This window comes from Manacus vitellinus, unplaced genomic scaffold (genome assembly GCF_001715985.3).
Source record: "Manacus vitellinus isolate BGI_N305 unplaced genomic scaffold, ASM171598v3 scaffold_150_pilon, whole genome shotgun sequence".
Lineage (NCBI taxonomy): Eukaryota > Metazoa > Chordata > Aves > Passeriformes > Pipridae > Manacus > Manacus vitellinus.
This window is the reverse complement of record NW_021939069.1, coordinates 68322-82329: the sequence shown is the minus strand read 5'-3', so window position 1 is coordinate 82329 and position 14008 is coordinate 68322. Positions and strand designations below refer to the sequence as shown.

Here is a 14008-nt window from a genome sequence, read left to right as displayed (position 1 = left end):
TTTTTCATGGACTTGGAGGTGGTTTTGCCCCGATTTGCTCCCGGGATGTCCCTGCAGAGGCACTTTTCAAACATCCCTTTGTTCCCTGAATCGGAACCCGGGGAACTGAAACACTCCCAAGGTGCTCCAGACCCTCCTTCCCGAGCATTCCCACCGATTTGGTTCCCAAAAATAAGATTGTAAGGGGGACTTTGGGCTCGGTTTTATTGGATTGCTGCATTTTAAGCCCGGCTTTGGGTTTAAAGCCCTTCCCAAGGGTTCTAATCCCGGGATCAGAGGTCGGGGCGGGAGCTCCAGCCTTTCCTAAGCTCCGGCTCTATCTGGAATCCCAAGGTTTTCCTGGCACAGCGTTTCCTGGTTCTGGCCACAGGCCACAGAGCAAAGCAGGGAAGTGAAACTGGGCTGGAATCCCTCGGATCCCCCTGGAATTCCCAACTCCAGACTTGCTTTTTGGGGATGAAGGAGTTTTAATTGGGAAAAGCTGGAGGCAGGAGTTTAATCCCTTCCTTTTGGGACTCTTTCCAGGTAAAAATTCCTTTTCCTGTTTGTTGGGTTTTTTTTGGTACAGAAAGGAGGGTTGATTTCATCTGGAATTTCAATCATTGGGATTCACTCCTTGGGAATGAGTTTGGGAGCTTGGAAGGAAAGTCCAGAGTGGAAAAGACTGGTTTTAAATCCAAACCCTGTTCCTGGAGCATTCCCAAGACTTGTGAATCCTTAAAAACAATCCTGGGACCTGTAAATTCTTTAAAAAAATTCTTGGGACTTGTCAATCCTTAAAAAAATTCCCTGGCACTTTTGAGTCCTTAAAAACAACCTTGATCCAGGGGTTAATTAATCCTGCAGCAAATTCCCTGTCAGGTCATTCCTGCCCCTTTTCCTACCAGGGACAAACTCTCCCAGTATCCCAAATATTTTGTGCCTCCAGATCCCTCTGTTTTCCAGAGGAAAAGGAGAATTTTGGGATCTGTTTTCCATAGAAAATGGGAATTTTGGGAGCTTTTCCCCTGCTCCATGGGGAGGTTTATCCCAGAGCCGGATCTATTGTTCCCTCACCTTTGGATCCTGGTCTTTGTTTAACCCTTATCCTGCTTTTATTTTCCCCCAGGAAAATCCCCCCCCGGAATTCCCACCTCGGAGGGTGGGTTGTGCCCCTTGAAAAAGCAGGAAGAAGGGGTTAAATCTGGGGGGTTTGGGTGCTGGTAGAGGGATTTTGCCTTTTCTGGGGGAATCAATCCTGAAATCCAGGAGTTTGGGTTGTCCCTGGGTGGGATCTGGTCCCGAAATGTTGGCATTTGTGGCAGTTTTTGTTGTTTTAGTCCCAATCTCCTTGATTTTTTCACTCGCTGTCAGGGGTTTAAAGTGGCTTTAAATTCAAGGGTTGAACTGAAGCAAATCCAGAGGGATTTGGGGCTTTATGGATATTTTATGGATAATTTATAATAGAATAAAGTTCATATTGCATAACATTTATATTGAGTATAATTTATGTGTTTGTATTAAGCAAAAAGTATATTATACAAAATACAGATTATACTTAATAAAATCTATACAGCATAGAATGTACATTGCATAAAATTCATATAGAAAATATTTACATATAACATGTAAATATATATTTTATAAATATACAAAATAATGTTATAAATATAAAAAATTTCTTATAAATACAAATTATGTGCTGTTAAATTTATAAGGTATAAAAATTATATGCTATAAAATTCATAATAGAATAATTTATGTGATATAAAATTATATTAGAAAAGGCTATATGAAATTACATATATTTATAATATATGGAGGTTATTTTATATGGGATTTATTTTATGTGCCATTTAGGTTCTAAAAATATAATATATAGAATTATTACATTTATGCTATAAACATTATAATATATAACATTACATGCAATTTATAGTATATTAAATTCTATAATATATAAATTAAAGTATAGAAATCACAGTGATTGTAGACAATATTTTATAGCATTATTTTTTATATTTCTAACATTTAATATCACCGATAACACATAAATTAAACCTGTATAACAAATACAAATTTATATCTATTTTTAGCAGGTTTTTTTTCCTGCCTGGCTCTTTTGTCCCTTTCGAATCCCAACTCCTTCCGAGCCCCTGGAAGCCCCTGGGAACACTTTGCCTCCCCCCCAGCAATTCCCTCCTTCCATCCCTTATTTTCGTTCCCTCTCTTCCAGGAATTCCGCCTGGAGCTGGACAGACCCTCCCCAGGAAGGAGCTGCTCTGCCTGTCCCACATTCCCAACAGCTCCAGGCCCCGGACTGGGAATTTTCCTCCCCAGCCCCCAAACCCTCGGAATTCCCGTTATTTCTCCCCCTTTCGTGGCCGAACTTGGAGCCGGAAATGTCTAAAAAGCAGAACACAAAAGGTGAGACGTGACAGGATCAGAGCTCCCGTTTGCCACCGGCCCAGGGCTGGCGATTCCCAAGTTTTTTAATTGGGAAAAGGCCTCGTTCTCCCTGTGGGGCCCTGTGACAGCTCCTTGTCACCGTCTCGGTGACACCGGGACCTGCCGGGCTCGCTGACATTTTTAGGAGCATTTCAGCTCCCCGCTCGGACAGCTGTGACTTCCAGGCTCTGATGGGAACAGCTCAGCCTTTCCACGGGCAGCAGGAGTGAAAAGAGCAGGAAAAAAGGGCCGTGGTGAGGGAAAAATAACAGTTGGGAAGTGGCAGAGCTGGACTTGGTGGGTTTTTTGGGATCCCAGTGGTGAAATCCCATTGCTGGGCCTGGATTTGGGGGGTGTTTTTATTCCTTATGGATTAATTCTCCCCAAATTTGGTCATGTTTTCCACAGAATTGGGGATTTGGGGACAGGATTCCTCGGAGTGGCTCGTGGGAGCCCCTCCCTAGGAGTCCAGTCAAGGAATGAGCCTGGATTTGGGGTGGGAAGGCTCAGACCTTGGAAAAACACTTCCCTCTTGGAAAAGCACCTCCAATGAACCCTCTCCAAGCCTTTTTTTCCTTGGATGGGGCACCAGGAGCAGTTTTTTCCCTCCACACCCACCTTTCTGTACCACCTCGGAGCTGATTCCAGGGGATTCTTTGTGTGGAATATTAATTCCAGAGGGTGTTTGTGTGTCGGGAGGTCACATTTTCTCTTTATTTGCACTGACTAATTAATAATTTAAGGCTCCTGAGTTGACAATTCCTGTCCTTTCCCTCCTGGAAGAGCTTTTGTTCTCCATAAAGTGGTTATTTCCAGAGGCTTTGTCACAGAAATGCCACTGACCAGAGGAGCCCTGAGCTGGATCCAGGCAATTAGTCCTGGAAATCGGGATATGGGATCATTTGGGAGTGGCTTTCAGTGGTTGTGTTGGAGTTTGAACCCTTGGAATCATTGAAGGAATCCTTTAAGGATTTAAGGAGTGGAGTCAGTTCTGTCAGTGCTGAGGGAAAATCCCACCTGGGAAGGGAATTGGGGGGTCTAGGAGGTAAAAAACAAGGGGGAAGCTGAGGGAAAAGATGGGAAGTTGTGGGAAAACATTGGGAAGGTGTTATTTTGAGGGAATTCAGGCTCTGGCCAGAGGGAAAATTGGCTTTTCCTGACATGGGGAAGGAGCTTTTCCTGACAGGTGGAAGAAGCTTTTCCCAACCCGAGGAAGGATCTTTCCCTTCCCACAAAAATGCAAATTCCGAACTCTTGAGTCTCGGCGGCCGCGTTTGAAATTCCGACCCTTCCCGGGGAGCCCCAGTGCCAGCAGATCCCATTAAGGATTCCTGGGAGCACTTCCAGGGCCGCATCCAGCGCCTTTGGGGTCGGCTCAGGCGCATAATTTGTGCATGAGAAGTGTCTGAACTCCGGGAGGATTTGGGGCCGGAGCGAAGCAGCCGGAGAAGGGGCTTGGAAGGAGCTCCCTGCCCTGGGAATCCCAGCACTTCCAGCTGGGAATGGGCACTTGCCAGGGCTCAGGAGCCTCTTTAATGTCCTTGGTGGTGATTTGGGATCAGTCTGGACAAGGGGATGGAGGCACCTTCAGGATGGCACCGAGTTGGGTGGGATGTGGGACGGGACAGAGGGATGGGCCGGGCTGGATCCGTGGGATCCTGGAACTCTGGGATTCCTTCCCCAGGATCCTCAGTGGCTGCTCTGCCGTGAAAATTTTGGGGGAAAACATCGTTAATTCCCCCTGTTGAGGTGAGGTTGGAGCCCCTTGGAAGATGAAGGGCTGGAATGCTGGGGAGTGACGTGGGGGGGTGGGAAGGTGGATCCAGCCAAGGGGCTTTGAGGGATTTATCCTCTCAGAATCCAGGGCTGACCTTTCCATCATTCCCAGGGCTCTGTCACTGTGTTTGGAGCTGTGGGGGAGGAAAAGCTCCGTCAATGTCTGGGAGTCAATGGGGCGTCTCCGACCCACGTCCTGGTTATTTACAGGAGGGGGGGGTGAGCCAGAGGCTCTGGGATATCGGGAATGTCGGTGGGGATGGAGCAGGGAGGGCAGGGACACAGCCAGGGACACCGGAGGGGCTCTGCAGGAGAACTGGGGGGTGGGATCCCCAAATCCTGGGGAGCTGCCAAGGAAAAGGGATCTGGGTGTGTTTACTGGGACAGAAATGGTGTGACCTGGGGGTCAGGTCTCAGGAGGGAACAGGTGTCATGGAATTTCCGGGGAGTCCTGGAATTATTACGGTTGAAAGAGCCCCCTCAAACAGTTGGATTTGTTGTCTCAGGGGGCTTTTCCAACTGTAGTAATTCCAGCACCAAGAAGGTCATGGGATTTCCAGGGGGTTCGTGGAATTAGTAAGTTTGGAAAAGCCCCCTTGAACAGTTGGATTTGGTGTCTGAGGGGACTTTTCCAGCCTTAATAATTCCTTGAAAGGGGCGGTGGTGCCAAATGGGGTCATTCCAGACCTCGGGGTCCTGTTTTTATCCCCTCCAAGGCCCTTCCTGAGCCCTAAACCACCATATTTTATCCCAGAAAACCACAGCAACATCCCTTTTCCTTCTTAAAACCTGGAATTAGACCTGCCTGGCAGGAAATCCCCCCGGGAATGGCTGGGGATGTGCAGATTTATGTGACCTTTTGGATGTCAGTGATGGCTCGTCTCCGTTTATGGGTCTCTTGGAGCATCCAAACATTCCCTGGGAGCTCCTGGAACACAAACTGCTGGATCTTCATTCCCATTTATCAGTCTGGATGCCACTGGTGTCTCCAGGAGAAGGAAATTGGTATCCAAGGGCTGCTCCAGAGGCTCCTTAACTCTTTGTTGCTGGGATCAGGGGAGGTTTAATGTGGGGATGAGGGGTGGGAATGATCATTGTTCATCCCAGTCTCTGCTCTGGGGGATCCCAGGGAATGGCTGGAGCTGTGCCAGGGGAGGGTTTAGGCTGGATTTGGGGATAAATCCAACTCCCAGGGGGTGGTGGGGCCCTGGAACAGCTCCCCAGGGAAGGAAGAGGCTTCAAACCTGCCAGAGCTCAGGGAAAGGCTCTGAGAAGTTGGGATTTGGGGAATTAGGGAGGTTTTGGGATATCCTGAGCAGGGCCTGGAGCTGGACATTGATCCAGGATAGTATTCCATAATTCCAGAGGTCAGGGAGGGTTTGGACAACACTCTCAGGTGCTGGGATTTTGGGATTAGTGGGATTTGGGGGTCCATATTCTCCTTAGCACAGTTATTTAGGACTTTCCTTTTCCCACAGATCCCTCGGGATTTATCTTTGATGTTCAGTCCAACACTGTGATGGCCCAGGGAGGGACCTTTGAGAACATGAAGGAAAAGGTAAAGGAGCCTTTGGAGTCTTTATTCCAGATAAATCACCTCCCACGGCCCAAATTCCAGCCATTTTCCATGTTTTCCCCCCAGATCGGAGCTGTCCGAGCGATCGTTCCCAACAGGAGCAACAACGAGATCGTCCTGGTCCTGCAGCACTTTGACAACTGTGTGGACAAAACAGTCCAGGCCTTCATGGAAGGTGGGAATTCTGGGATTTGGGGTGGAATTTGGGGTGTGGAAGGTTCATCCCGTGTTTGTGGACAGGAATTTGGTGCCCAAACCTGTGAAATGGCAGAGCCAAAGGGGAGATTTCGGGGATTTTTTTCCTCAGAAACTTGGATTTTTCCCCTGGAAAATGGGATTTTTCCCCCCAAAAGTGGGATTTTCCCCCTGTATCCCAAGGGAGCAACATCTCAACTGGGAATTCCCAAAGCCCAGCTCAAACCCCTCCTTTTATTCCATCAACCAGGAGATTTGAAACCTGGTTTTCCAGGTGTGGAAGCACCTCCAAGTGTCTGGGAAGGACCTGAAATGCTCCTTTTCCCACCTCTCATCCCTGTTTTCCTTTGCAGGGAATGCCAGTGAGGTGCTGAAGGAATGGACTGTGACAGGCAAAAAAAAGGTACCACTCCTTAAATATTCCCTAAAACCTTTGGAATTTGGGGGATCCAGTTGGGAATGGTGGGAAAGGGAATCCCAGGGGGAGTTTGAGCTGCACCTTGTGGGGACCTGGCACAGAAATTCCCTGTTTTCCTGTGGGATTTCCATGAGATTTCCCATGGGATTCCTGTGATTTTCCATGGCATTCCTATGGGATTTTCCAATAGGATTCCCATAAGATTTCCAATGAGATTCCCATGAGATTCCTGGGATTTCCCCTGAGATTTCCTGTGGGATTCCAGTGGGATTTCCATGAGATTTCACAAGACATGACACCTTCACACCTCATTAATCCCCCTGCATTCCCATGTTGTGGGATAAATCCCTCCTCCTCAAACCCATTTAACTCCCTTCCCTTCCAGCCAGAATTCCCTCCAGGAATCACAAATCCCCTCAGGAATCACAACTAACGTATTTTTTCCCCCCCACCAAAATTCCCAGAACAAAAAGAAGAAACCCAAACCCAAACTTCCCAGTGGCTCCAGCTCTGCCCTCCCAGCCCCTGGAAAACCAGTTCCTCCTGGAGAGGAGACCCCGGGAAACTGGGAGAAGGGGGGGATGAACGGATTCCACGTGAACGGCTGCGCCCAGGACACGGAATCCGTGGATTCCCTGAGCGAGGGCCTGGATGGGATGTCGATGGATGGCAGGGAAGTGGATGGTCAGTGCTGGAAAACCAGGAATGGGAGTGGTGGGGAGGGGCTGAAGGGCATTTAGGGGGATTTTCCTTGGGTTTGGGTCCTAAATCCTGATTTTCTGGTGGGGTTTTTGAGGGATGTTTTTGGGTCCTAAATCCTAATTTTTCCAGGTATTTTTTCAGCACAGCCTTGATTTTCTGGTTGGTGTGTTGTTTTTTTTTTTGGGAGGTATTTTCCTTGGTTTTGGGTCCCAAATCCTGGTTTTTGCTGGATTTTTTGGCTCAGTTTGCCTTTCCCCAGCAGAGCCCGGCCTAAGGAATGGACTGTCCGGCCCTGACCCCCCAAGGCTCCCCATCCCCCCCCCCAGGGCTCTGCCCACCCCCCACTCCGACCCCCGGGAAGAGGCTCCGGTGTCACCCCCCGGCAGGAAAATGGGTAAGGACACAAAACCTTGGGAATGTGGGGGGATTGGAGGGTGTGGAGCTGCTCCTGGAGGAGGAGAGGCCTTGGGAGCGGGGCTTGGTTAAGCCAGACTGGGAGGGGAACTCATCAGTCTGTAAAATATGTCAGATATCCATAAAATATGTGTCAAATATCCATAAAAATACAGGGAAAGCTGCTCAAGCCTTGGATAATGGAGGGGAGACCATAAAGCCGTGGATTCATGGAATGGTCTGGGTTGGGAGGGGCACTGAAGGTGATCCAGTGCCACCCCCTGCCCTGGGCAGGGGCACCTCCCGTAGTCCAGGTCCTTCCTCCTCCTCCTCCCAGCACAGCAGGAATTCCAGCACTTTCTCTGGAGCAGGGAGAGCTCATCCCTCCCCCCACGTCCCGTCACATCCCGGGGCTGTTCCTGAGAACCTGTGAAGGGTCAGGCCGGGGCTGTGACAACGAGTGACAACAAGTGACAGCCCTGGAGGGGGTTCCCCCCCCTTTTGGGGTGTTTTGTCCAAATCTGGGATGTGACAATAACAGGGAGGGACAGGAGGGACCTGGAGACCCCCCGGTGACCGGGGAGGTTGTGCTGGGGGGGTTGGGGGTGCAGTTCAGGGAATGGTGGAACAGGATCCGTAATTTCACTTGGCAGGAGCCAAACTCTGCCCCCGGGACCCGAAAGGACGGGTCCTGTCACCTCCTGGTGGGAGGATTTTCATCCCTTGGAGAGTCCAGACATTCAATCCCGGAGAAGTCATGGGTTTCCCATCCGTGGCAGTGTCCCAGGCCGGGTTGGAGCCACCTGGGATAGTGGGAGATGTCCCGGTGGAGGTGGAACTGGATGAGCTTTAAGGTCCCTCCCAACCCAAACCATTCCATAATCCCATGAAATTCCCTTCCCAGACAAACCACTGCTCTCCCTCGTGCTGGGCTCTGGAGCAGCCTGGGCTTTGCTCCTCTCCAGCCCAAACCCAGCCCAGGGCTGCATTTGACCCCTGTTTCTGGAGCATCCCTGCCCGTGGGAAGGATCCAGAGGCTGGACTTGCCCGTTCCCTCCGTTGCAGGGTCGAACATCGAGAAGTCGGTGAAGGACCTGCAGCGCTGCTCCGTGTCCCTGGCGCGGTACCGGGCCCTGCTCAAGGAGGAGATGGACACGTCCATCAGGAAGATGAAGCAGGTCTTTGCTGAGCTCCAGAGCAGGTGGGTGGGAGTTTGGGGATGGATCCTGCTCCTGGGATGGCTGGAATTGGTTGTCCAGCGGGGTTTTGGCTGCACCACCCCCTGGGAGTGTCCCAGGATGGTGAGAGGTATCGCTGCCCGTGGAGCTGCGTGGGCTTTAAGCTCCTTCTCAACCCAAAACATTCCATGATTTTCCCTGAATTATTCCAGGCTTGAGCAGCTCTTCCTGTTTATTTGCCTGGGATCATGGAACAGTTTGGGTTGGAATCACCTTTAAAGGGCATTTTCCTTCCCTGGGGGCTCCAGGAGCTGCAGATGGACAAAGACAAGGGGTGAGGGGCTTCCATCTGGAAAAAGGGGAGATTTCGATGGAATTTTGGGATGAAATTCCTGCCTATGAGGCTGTGAGGGGCTGGGATGGATTTTCCAGAGGATTTCCCATCCCTGGGAGTGTCCCAGGCCAGGTTGGATCCCCCGGGATAGTGGGAGGTGTCCCTGCCCACAGCAGGGGTGGGACTGGACGAGCTTTGAGGTCCCTCCCAACCCAAACCATTCCATGAATCCATGACTGAAACCAGCCAGGTTTGTGCCTTGGTTTGCCCTCTGAGCTGAGCTGGAAGGAGAAGTTTTGGGATCTTGTGGCCTGCTCCTGCCTGTCCCTGGAGGAACAAACATTCCCATTTGAAACCCTTAAATTAGGCTTGACTCGGATGTCACCAGGGAGGTCTAAAAACTCATCAAAAGCCTTGTTTTCCCATTTTAATCCAGGCTTAAACTGTGCCCTTTGTGTGTAATTAGTGCTGGGGTTTAATTGGGGCTGGGTTTGTGCTGGGGATGGTGTTTGGAGCAGCTGATTGAACCCAGCCTTGAGAAACTGCACAAATATTGGGTTTGGGGGAAGAAAATATCCATAAAACAAGAAAACATCCATAAACCCCTGCCCTGGGTTGACAAGGAGCTGAAATCCTGCTCCCGCATCCCGGGATTTCAGCAGCTCTTGGTGTCAAAAGCTGTTTGTGTCAAAAACCTGACAGTTTTAAATTACTAAAACCAAGAATTTAAAACCTTTTAGCCAGTTTTGCCTGCTCATTGTGGCCTTGTCCTTGTGCTCCTGCAACATTCCCACTGGAAAATGCTTCCCTGAAGGAAGTGGGGGTTTTTTCCAGGCTTAAAATCAGCTTAAAATCAGTTAAAATGGGAATCAATGAGTCTGGAATTTCCCTGAGGGTTTGGGTCGAAGGTGCCCAGGGGGTTTTGGGGTCTCTGGGCTGAGCCTGGAGAACTCCCAGAGGGAATTCCAGCTTTTTCCCAGCTGTATTGTCTTTATTATATAATTATATATATTTACATATTATTAGATATACACAGAATATATTATAATAATAATTTTGATAATATATCTTATAATTACCTACAATGTATTATTATCTATATTATATAACATGAACTATATTATTATCAAAATTCTATATTATTAGAGTGGGGGCTTAAGGATGTTTTAACCTCTCCACACAAATTCCACCTGTAAAAACCTTCTTCCAGGTCTGGAAAACATCCTTTCCTTGGATTAATCCTGGTACTAATTCCTGGTTAACAGAGATTAATCCTGGTCTCAATTCCTGGCTAACAGAGAATAATCCTGGGAACAGGATGAGGCCCTGAGACTGTTCCTGCATTATAATTAATCATTAATTAAGGAATATTTAATTAACCCACGTTCCCACCCTTCTCCAGATCCGGGAATTCTGGATGCTCACACAGAGATGGGCAGGAGGGAAAGGGAACCTGTGGGAGGGGAAGATCCAGGTGTGAACACTCTGGGAATGGCTGGGAATGGCCTGAAATGGCTGGGAATTCATTAATTAAGGCTGGGAATGGCCTGAAATGGCTGGGAATTAATCAAATAAGGCCACATCCCCCCTTTCTCCCCCAGCTCCCGGAACTCCTGCCCTTTCCAGGGGACACTGAGGCACCTGTGGGTGCTGCACATCCAGGTGTGGCCACTCTGGGAATTCCTGGGAGCAGGGAGAAGCCTCATTCCCGTGGCTCTGCCCCTTCCCTGCCCTGGAAAAAGGCAGGAGGAGGGAGCCATAAATCACCAGAAGCAGCCAAATGTCAGAGCTGCTGTTCCAGGGAATTGTGGAGATTGATCCCCCTCCCTCCCAGGGAAGGGGGGGTTGGTATTTCAGTGCCTCAGACAGGGACTAAATTAAACATTCTACCCATTTTCCAACATTTTTCCCTCAAAAAAGGCGAGGGATGAAGGGCTGACCCCGCTGTCCCCCGGTGGCTCCGAGGGGGGAACAGGGACAGGAGGGTTTGGGCTTTTGTAGTTGGGAATGAAAAGGGAAATGAGCCCAATTAAAGGGCTGGATTTGAATTCCTGACTCACCTGGAGCAGTGGGAACCAGGAACGGGGGCAGGGGGGGCTTAGAGGGGCCCAGGGTCTGTCTGGGAGCCAGTTCCTGCACAAAGCCAGACTGGGGGGACTGGGATTCCTTTGGGGTTTGTTGGCACCTGGGGGAATGGGTGGGAAAGGCTCTGGAGTGGGAGCAGAGGGATGTGGAGATCTGGGAGGCTCTGGGGCACCCGAGAGGGTTCTGCCTTCCCTGGGGGGCTGTTCCTCACCTGAGAGGATTTGGGGTCACTTGGGTGGGCTCGGGGTGACCTGAGTGGGCTCTTGGTCACCTAAAGGGGCTCTGGGGCACCTGAGGTTGCTTTGCCTCCCCTGGGGGGCCTTTGGGTGACCTGAGGGGGCTCCGGGACACCCGAGGGGTCTCTGTCCCCCCTCTGGGATGACTCTGGCCCAGGGGTCGGTGCTGCTGTTCTGGGGGGATTTCAGTCTCCTGAGGCCCTGGGGCTGTGCCCTGCTCAGGTGTCCCGTGTGTGTCCCCCCCGTGTGTCCCCCCCGTGTGTCCCCAAGGGCCTCAGGCACTGCAGAATCCACGTGCTGGGCCCTGCAGGGCTCCAGGTGAGCTCCAGGTGCTCCGTGGGGCTCCCAGTTCCTGCTCCCCAGTTCATCCTCCTGTCCCCAACTCTCTGCTCCCGGTTCCTGCTCCCCAGTTCCTCCCGCCCCCAGTTCCTCCCTGTCCCCCCTCTCCCCTCCCCATTCCAGCCCAATCCGGGGCTCTCCGGGCGCTTCCCGCGGTTCCAGCTCCACCTGCCGGTGTGTCCCGGCTGGATCCTCCTTCCGGAGCCTTTCCCTGCCCTCTCCAGCACTAAATCCCTTCCCTTTTCCCTGTTTTCCGCAGCCTCATGGACCGGGAAGTGGCTTTGCTGGCCGAGATGGACAAAGTGAAGGCAGAAGCAAGTAAGGGGCTGTTCTTGGAGGGGTTTTCCCAGGATTTCCCTCCTGTTCCCATCATTCCCAAACACCTCAGAACTCCATCATGGCTATTACAAACCTCCCCAGAGGGTGGGAATTCCCGAAATCCTGACATTCCTGGGGATGGAAACAGCTTTTCTGCTCACCTTTAAGGTCCCTCCCAACCCAAACCATTCCATAAAATTCCATGAAATTCCCTTCAGGGTTTCTCCTACATCCCACCTTTTGGGATAGGGGGGCTGATGGGATTTCCCTGACAGAATGGGGACAAATCTAATGGAAAAGACCCAATTCCAAAGGTGACAAAGGGACAGAGCTGCTCCCAGTGTCCCTCCTGGAGCTTCCACCTCTGGTTTGGTGCCTGTTTGGAGCTGGAATTACCCCAGGGAGGGGCCTGGGGGGTCGGGGGGTGGTTTTTCCCTGATCCAGGGCTGTTTTCCCAGTGGAGATCCTGGTGGGGAGGCAGAGGAGGGCGGAGGCCCTGCGGAAACTCACGGACGGGGCCGCGCGGATGTCGGAGGAGCAGCTGCTGGAGCTCAGGGCTGACATCAAGGTGGGCCCGGGGGGCACCTGGGGGGGCACCTTGAATTCCAAACACTTTGGATTCCAAACAGAATTTAAAGTGGTTTTGTGAAATCCTGATTTCACCCAACACCTGGGGAAAGTTCCACCTTCCCTGAATTCCCTGAACCCCCTCCTGTCCTGGGCTGAACCAGGAGGGTCTCCCCCATCCACCCCAGAACTGGGAGGGTCTCCCTGTTCCCTGCTCCCGTTCCCAGCCCAAATCCCCCCTTTTTCCCTCTTTTGGCAGCACTTTGTGAGCGAGCGCAAGTACGACGAGGAGCTGGGCAGGGCCGGCAGGTTCACCTGCGACCTGGAGGGGCTCAAGAGGAGCATCACCTGCTTCGGCCAAGGTGGGCTGGGGGCTCCTGGGGCACTCACCTGAGCCCTCCATCTGCTCCCAGAGGATCCTGTCCAGAATCCGTGATCCCAGCCCCTCTGACCCCTCCCCTGCTGTCTCTGTTCCAGTGTCCCACCCCAAGACCAGCTATTCCAGCCGCTCCACGCTGCAGCTCCGGCCCCCCGGGCCCCCCGGCCCCCCAGTGCCTCCCCCACCCACCAGCCTCGGCCGGGAAAGCCCCGGAGCCCGCCCAAGGGGAGCCTTATGGGGACACAGGGGGAGGACGGCCCCGGCCCCCCCCGAGAGTGGGTCTGGCAGAGGTGTGGGGGGTCTGGGGGGCTCGGGGTTCCCTGGCATGGATCGGCCTATTGGATTGGGGGTTCCGGGGGTGTTTTGAGGGTGGGTCCAGGTTCTCACCCCCCTCTCATTCTCAGCCTGTCCCGAGATTCTGCCAAGGGATTTAGGTGGTTCCCAGAGCGGGATTTGGGGGTCCAGGCGGAGGGCGGTTTGGAGGTTCCCAGATTCTCCAAGGATTTGGGGTTCCAGGGGAGGGGTTTTGGGGGTCCTGTTTCAACCCCCTCCATTCTCAGCCTTCCAGCGGATCCGGAGCGCGGAAGGGAAGGACGCCCGAGCCCGACCCCGCGCACAACGGCCCCCCCGAGCTCGGCCCCAACACGCGGACCCGCCGGCCCCCCGCAACCCTCCGACCCACGGGCCCCCCCACAGCCCCCCGGGGGGGGCTCCCCCCACGGAGACCCCGCAAGAGCCACCCCAAGGGAGCGAATTCCTGAGGAAAACTCTGGGATCCTGACAGGGGTCCCAGCCACGTTTACAATTCCCGTTCTGTGCCATCTCCCCTCCTTTTTACCCCTTTCTCCCCCCCATCCTGGTCTGTTCCATGTTGTCCCATCGGGATTTGGGGGCTCAGGACCCCCCCAGTGCTGCCATCGCCCCCCCTTCTCCTTCTTCTCCATCCCAAAAATCCCTCGCGCTGGAAGCGAGGAGGAGCGGGGGGAGGAGGGGCCTCTGACCCCCCCCCGGATCTGGAATGTTCTCCTCTGGGAACTGGGGAGTCCCCTCTGTCTCCCCCAAATCTGGGATGTCCCCTGAGACCC

The 14008-nt window shown here is 52.3% G+C and overlaps 1 protein-coding gene across 1 annotated transcript; it reads left to right on the top strand.

Annotated features, from left to right (window-relative positions):
• Positions 1 to 206: 206 nt before the first annotated feature.
• On the top strand, positions 207 to 13684 carry SPATS2 (spermatogenesis associated serine rich 2). The gene is made up of 13 exons (XM_029958409.1): positions 207 to 525; positions 2216 to 2406; positions 5682 to 5761; positions 5846 to 5954; positions 6328 to 6377; positions 6857 to 7076; positions 7357 to 7488; positions 8553 to 8688; positions 11919 to 11977; positions 12436 to 12545; positions 12804 to 12906; positions 13022 to 13095; positions 13484 to 13684. The coding sequence occupies exons 2-13, from the start codon at positions 2382 to 2384 to the stop codon at positions 13682 to 13684; spliced, it is 1299 nt and encodes a 432-aa protein (XP_029814269.1). The 5' UTR covers positions 207 to 525; positions 2216 to 2381.
• Positions 13685 to 14008: the final 324 nt, after the last annotated feature.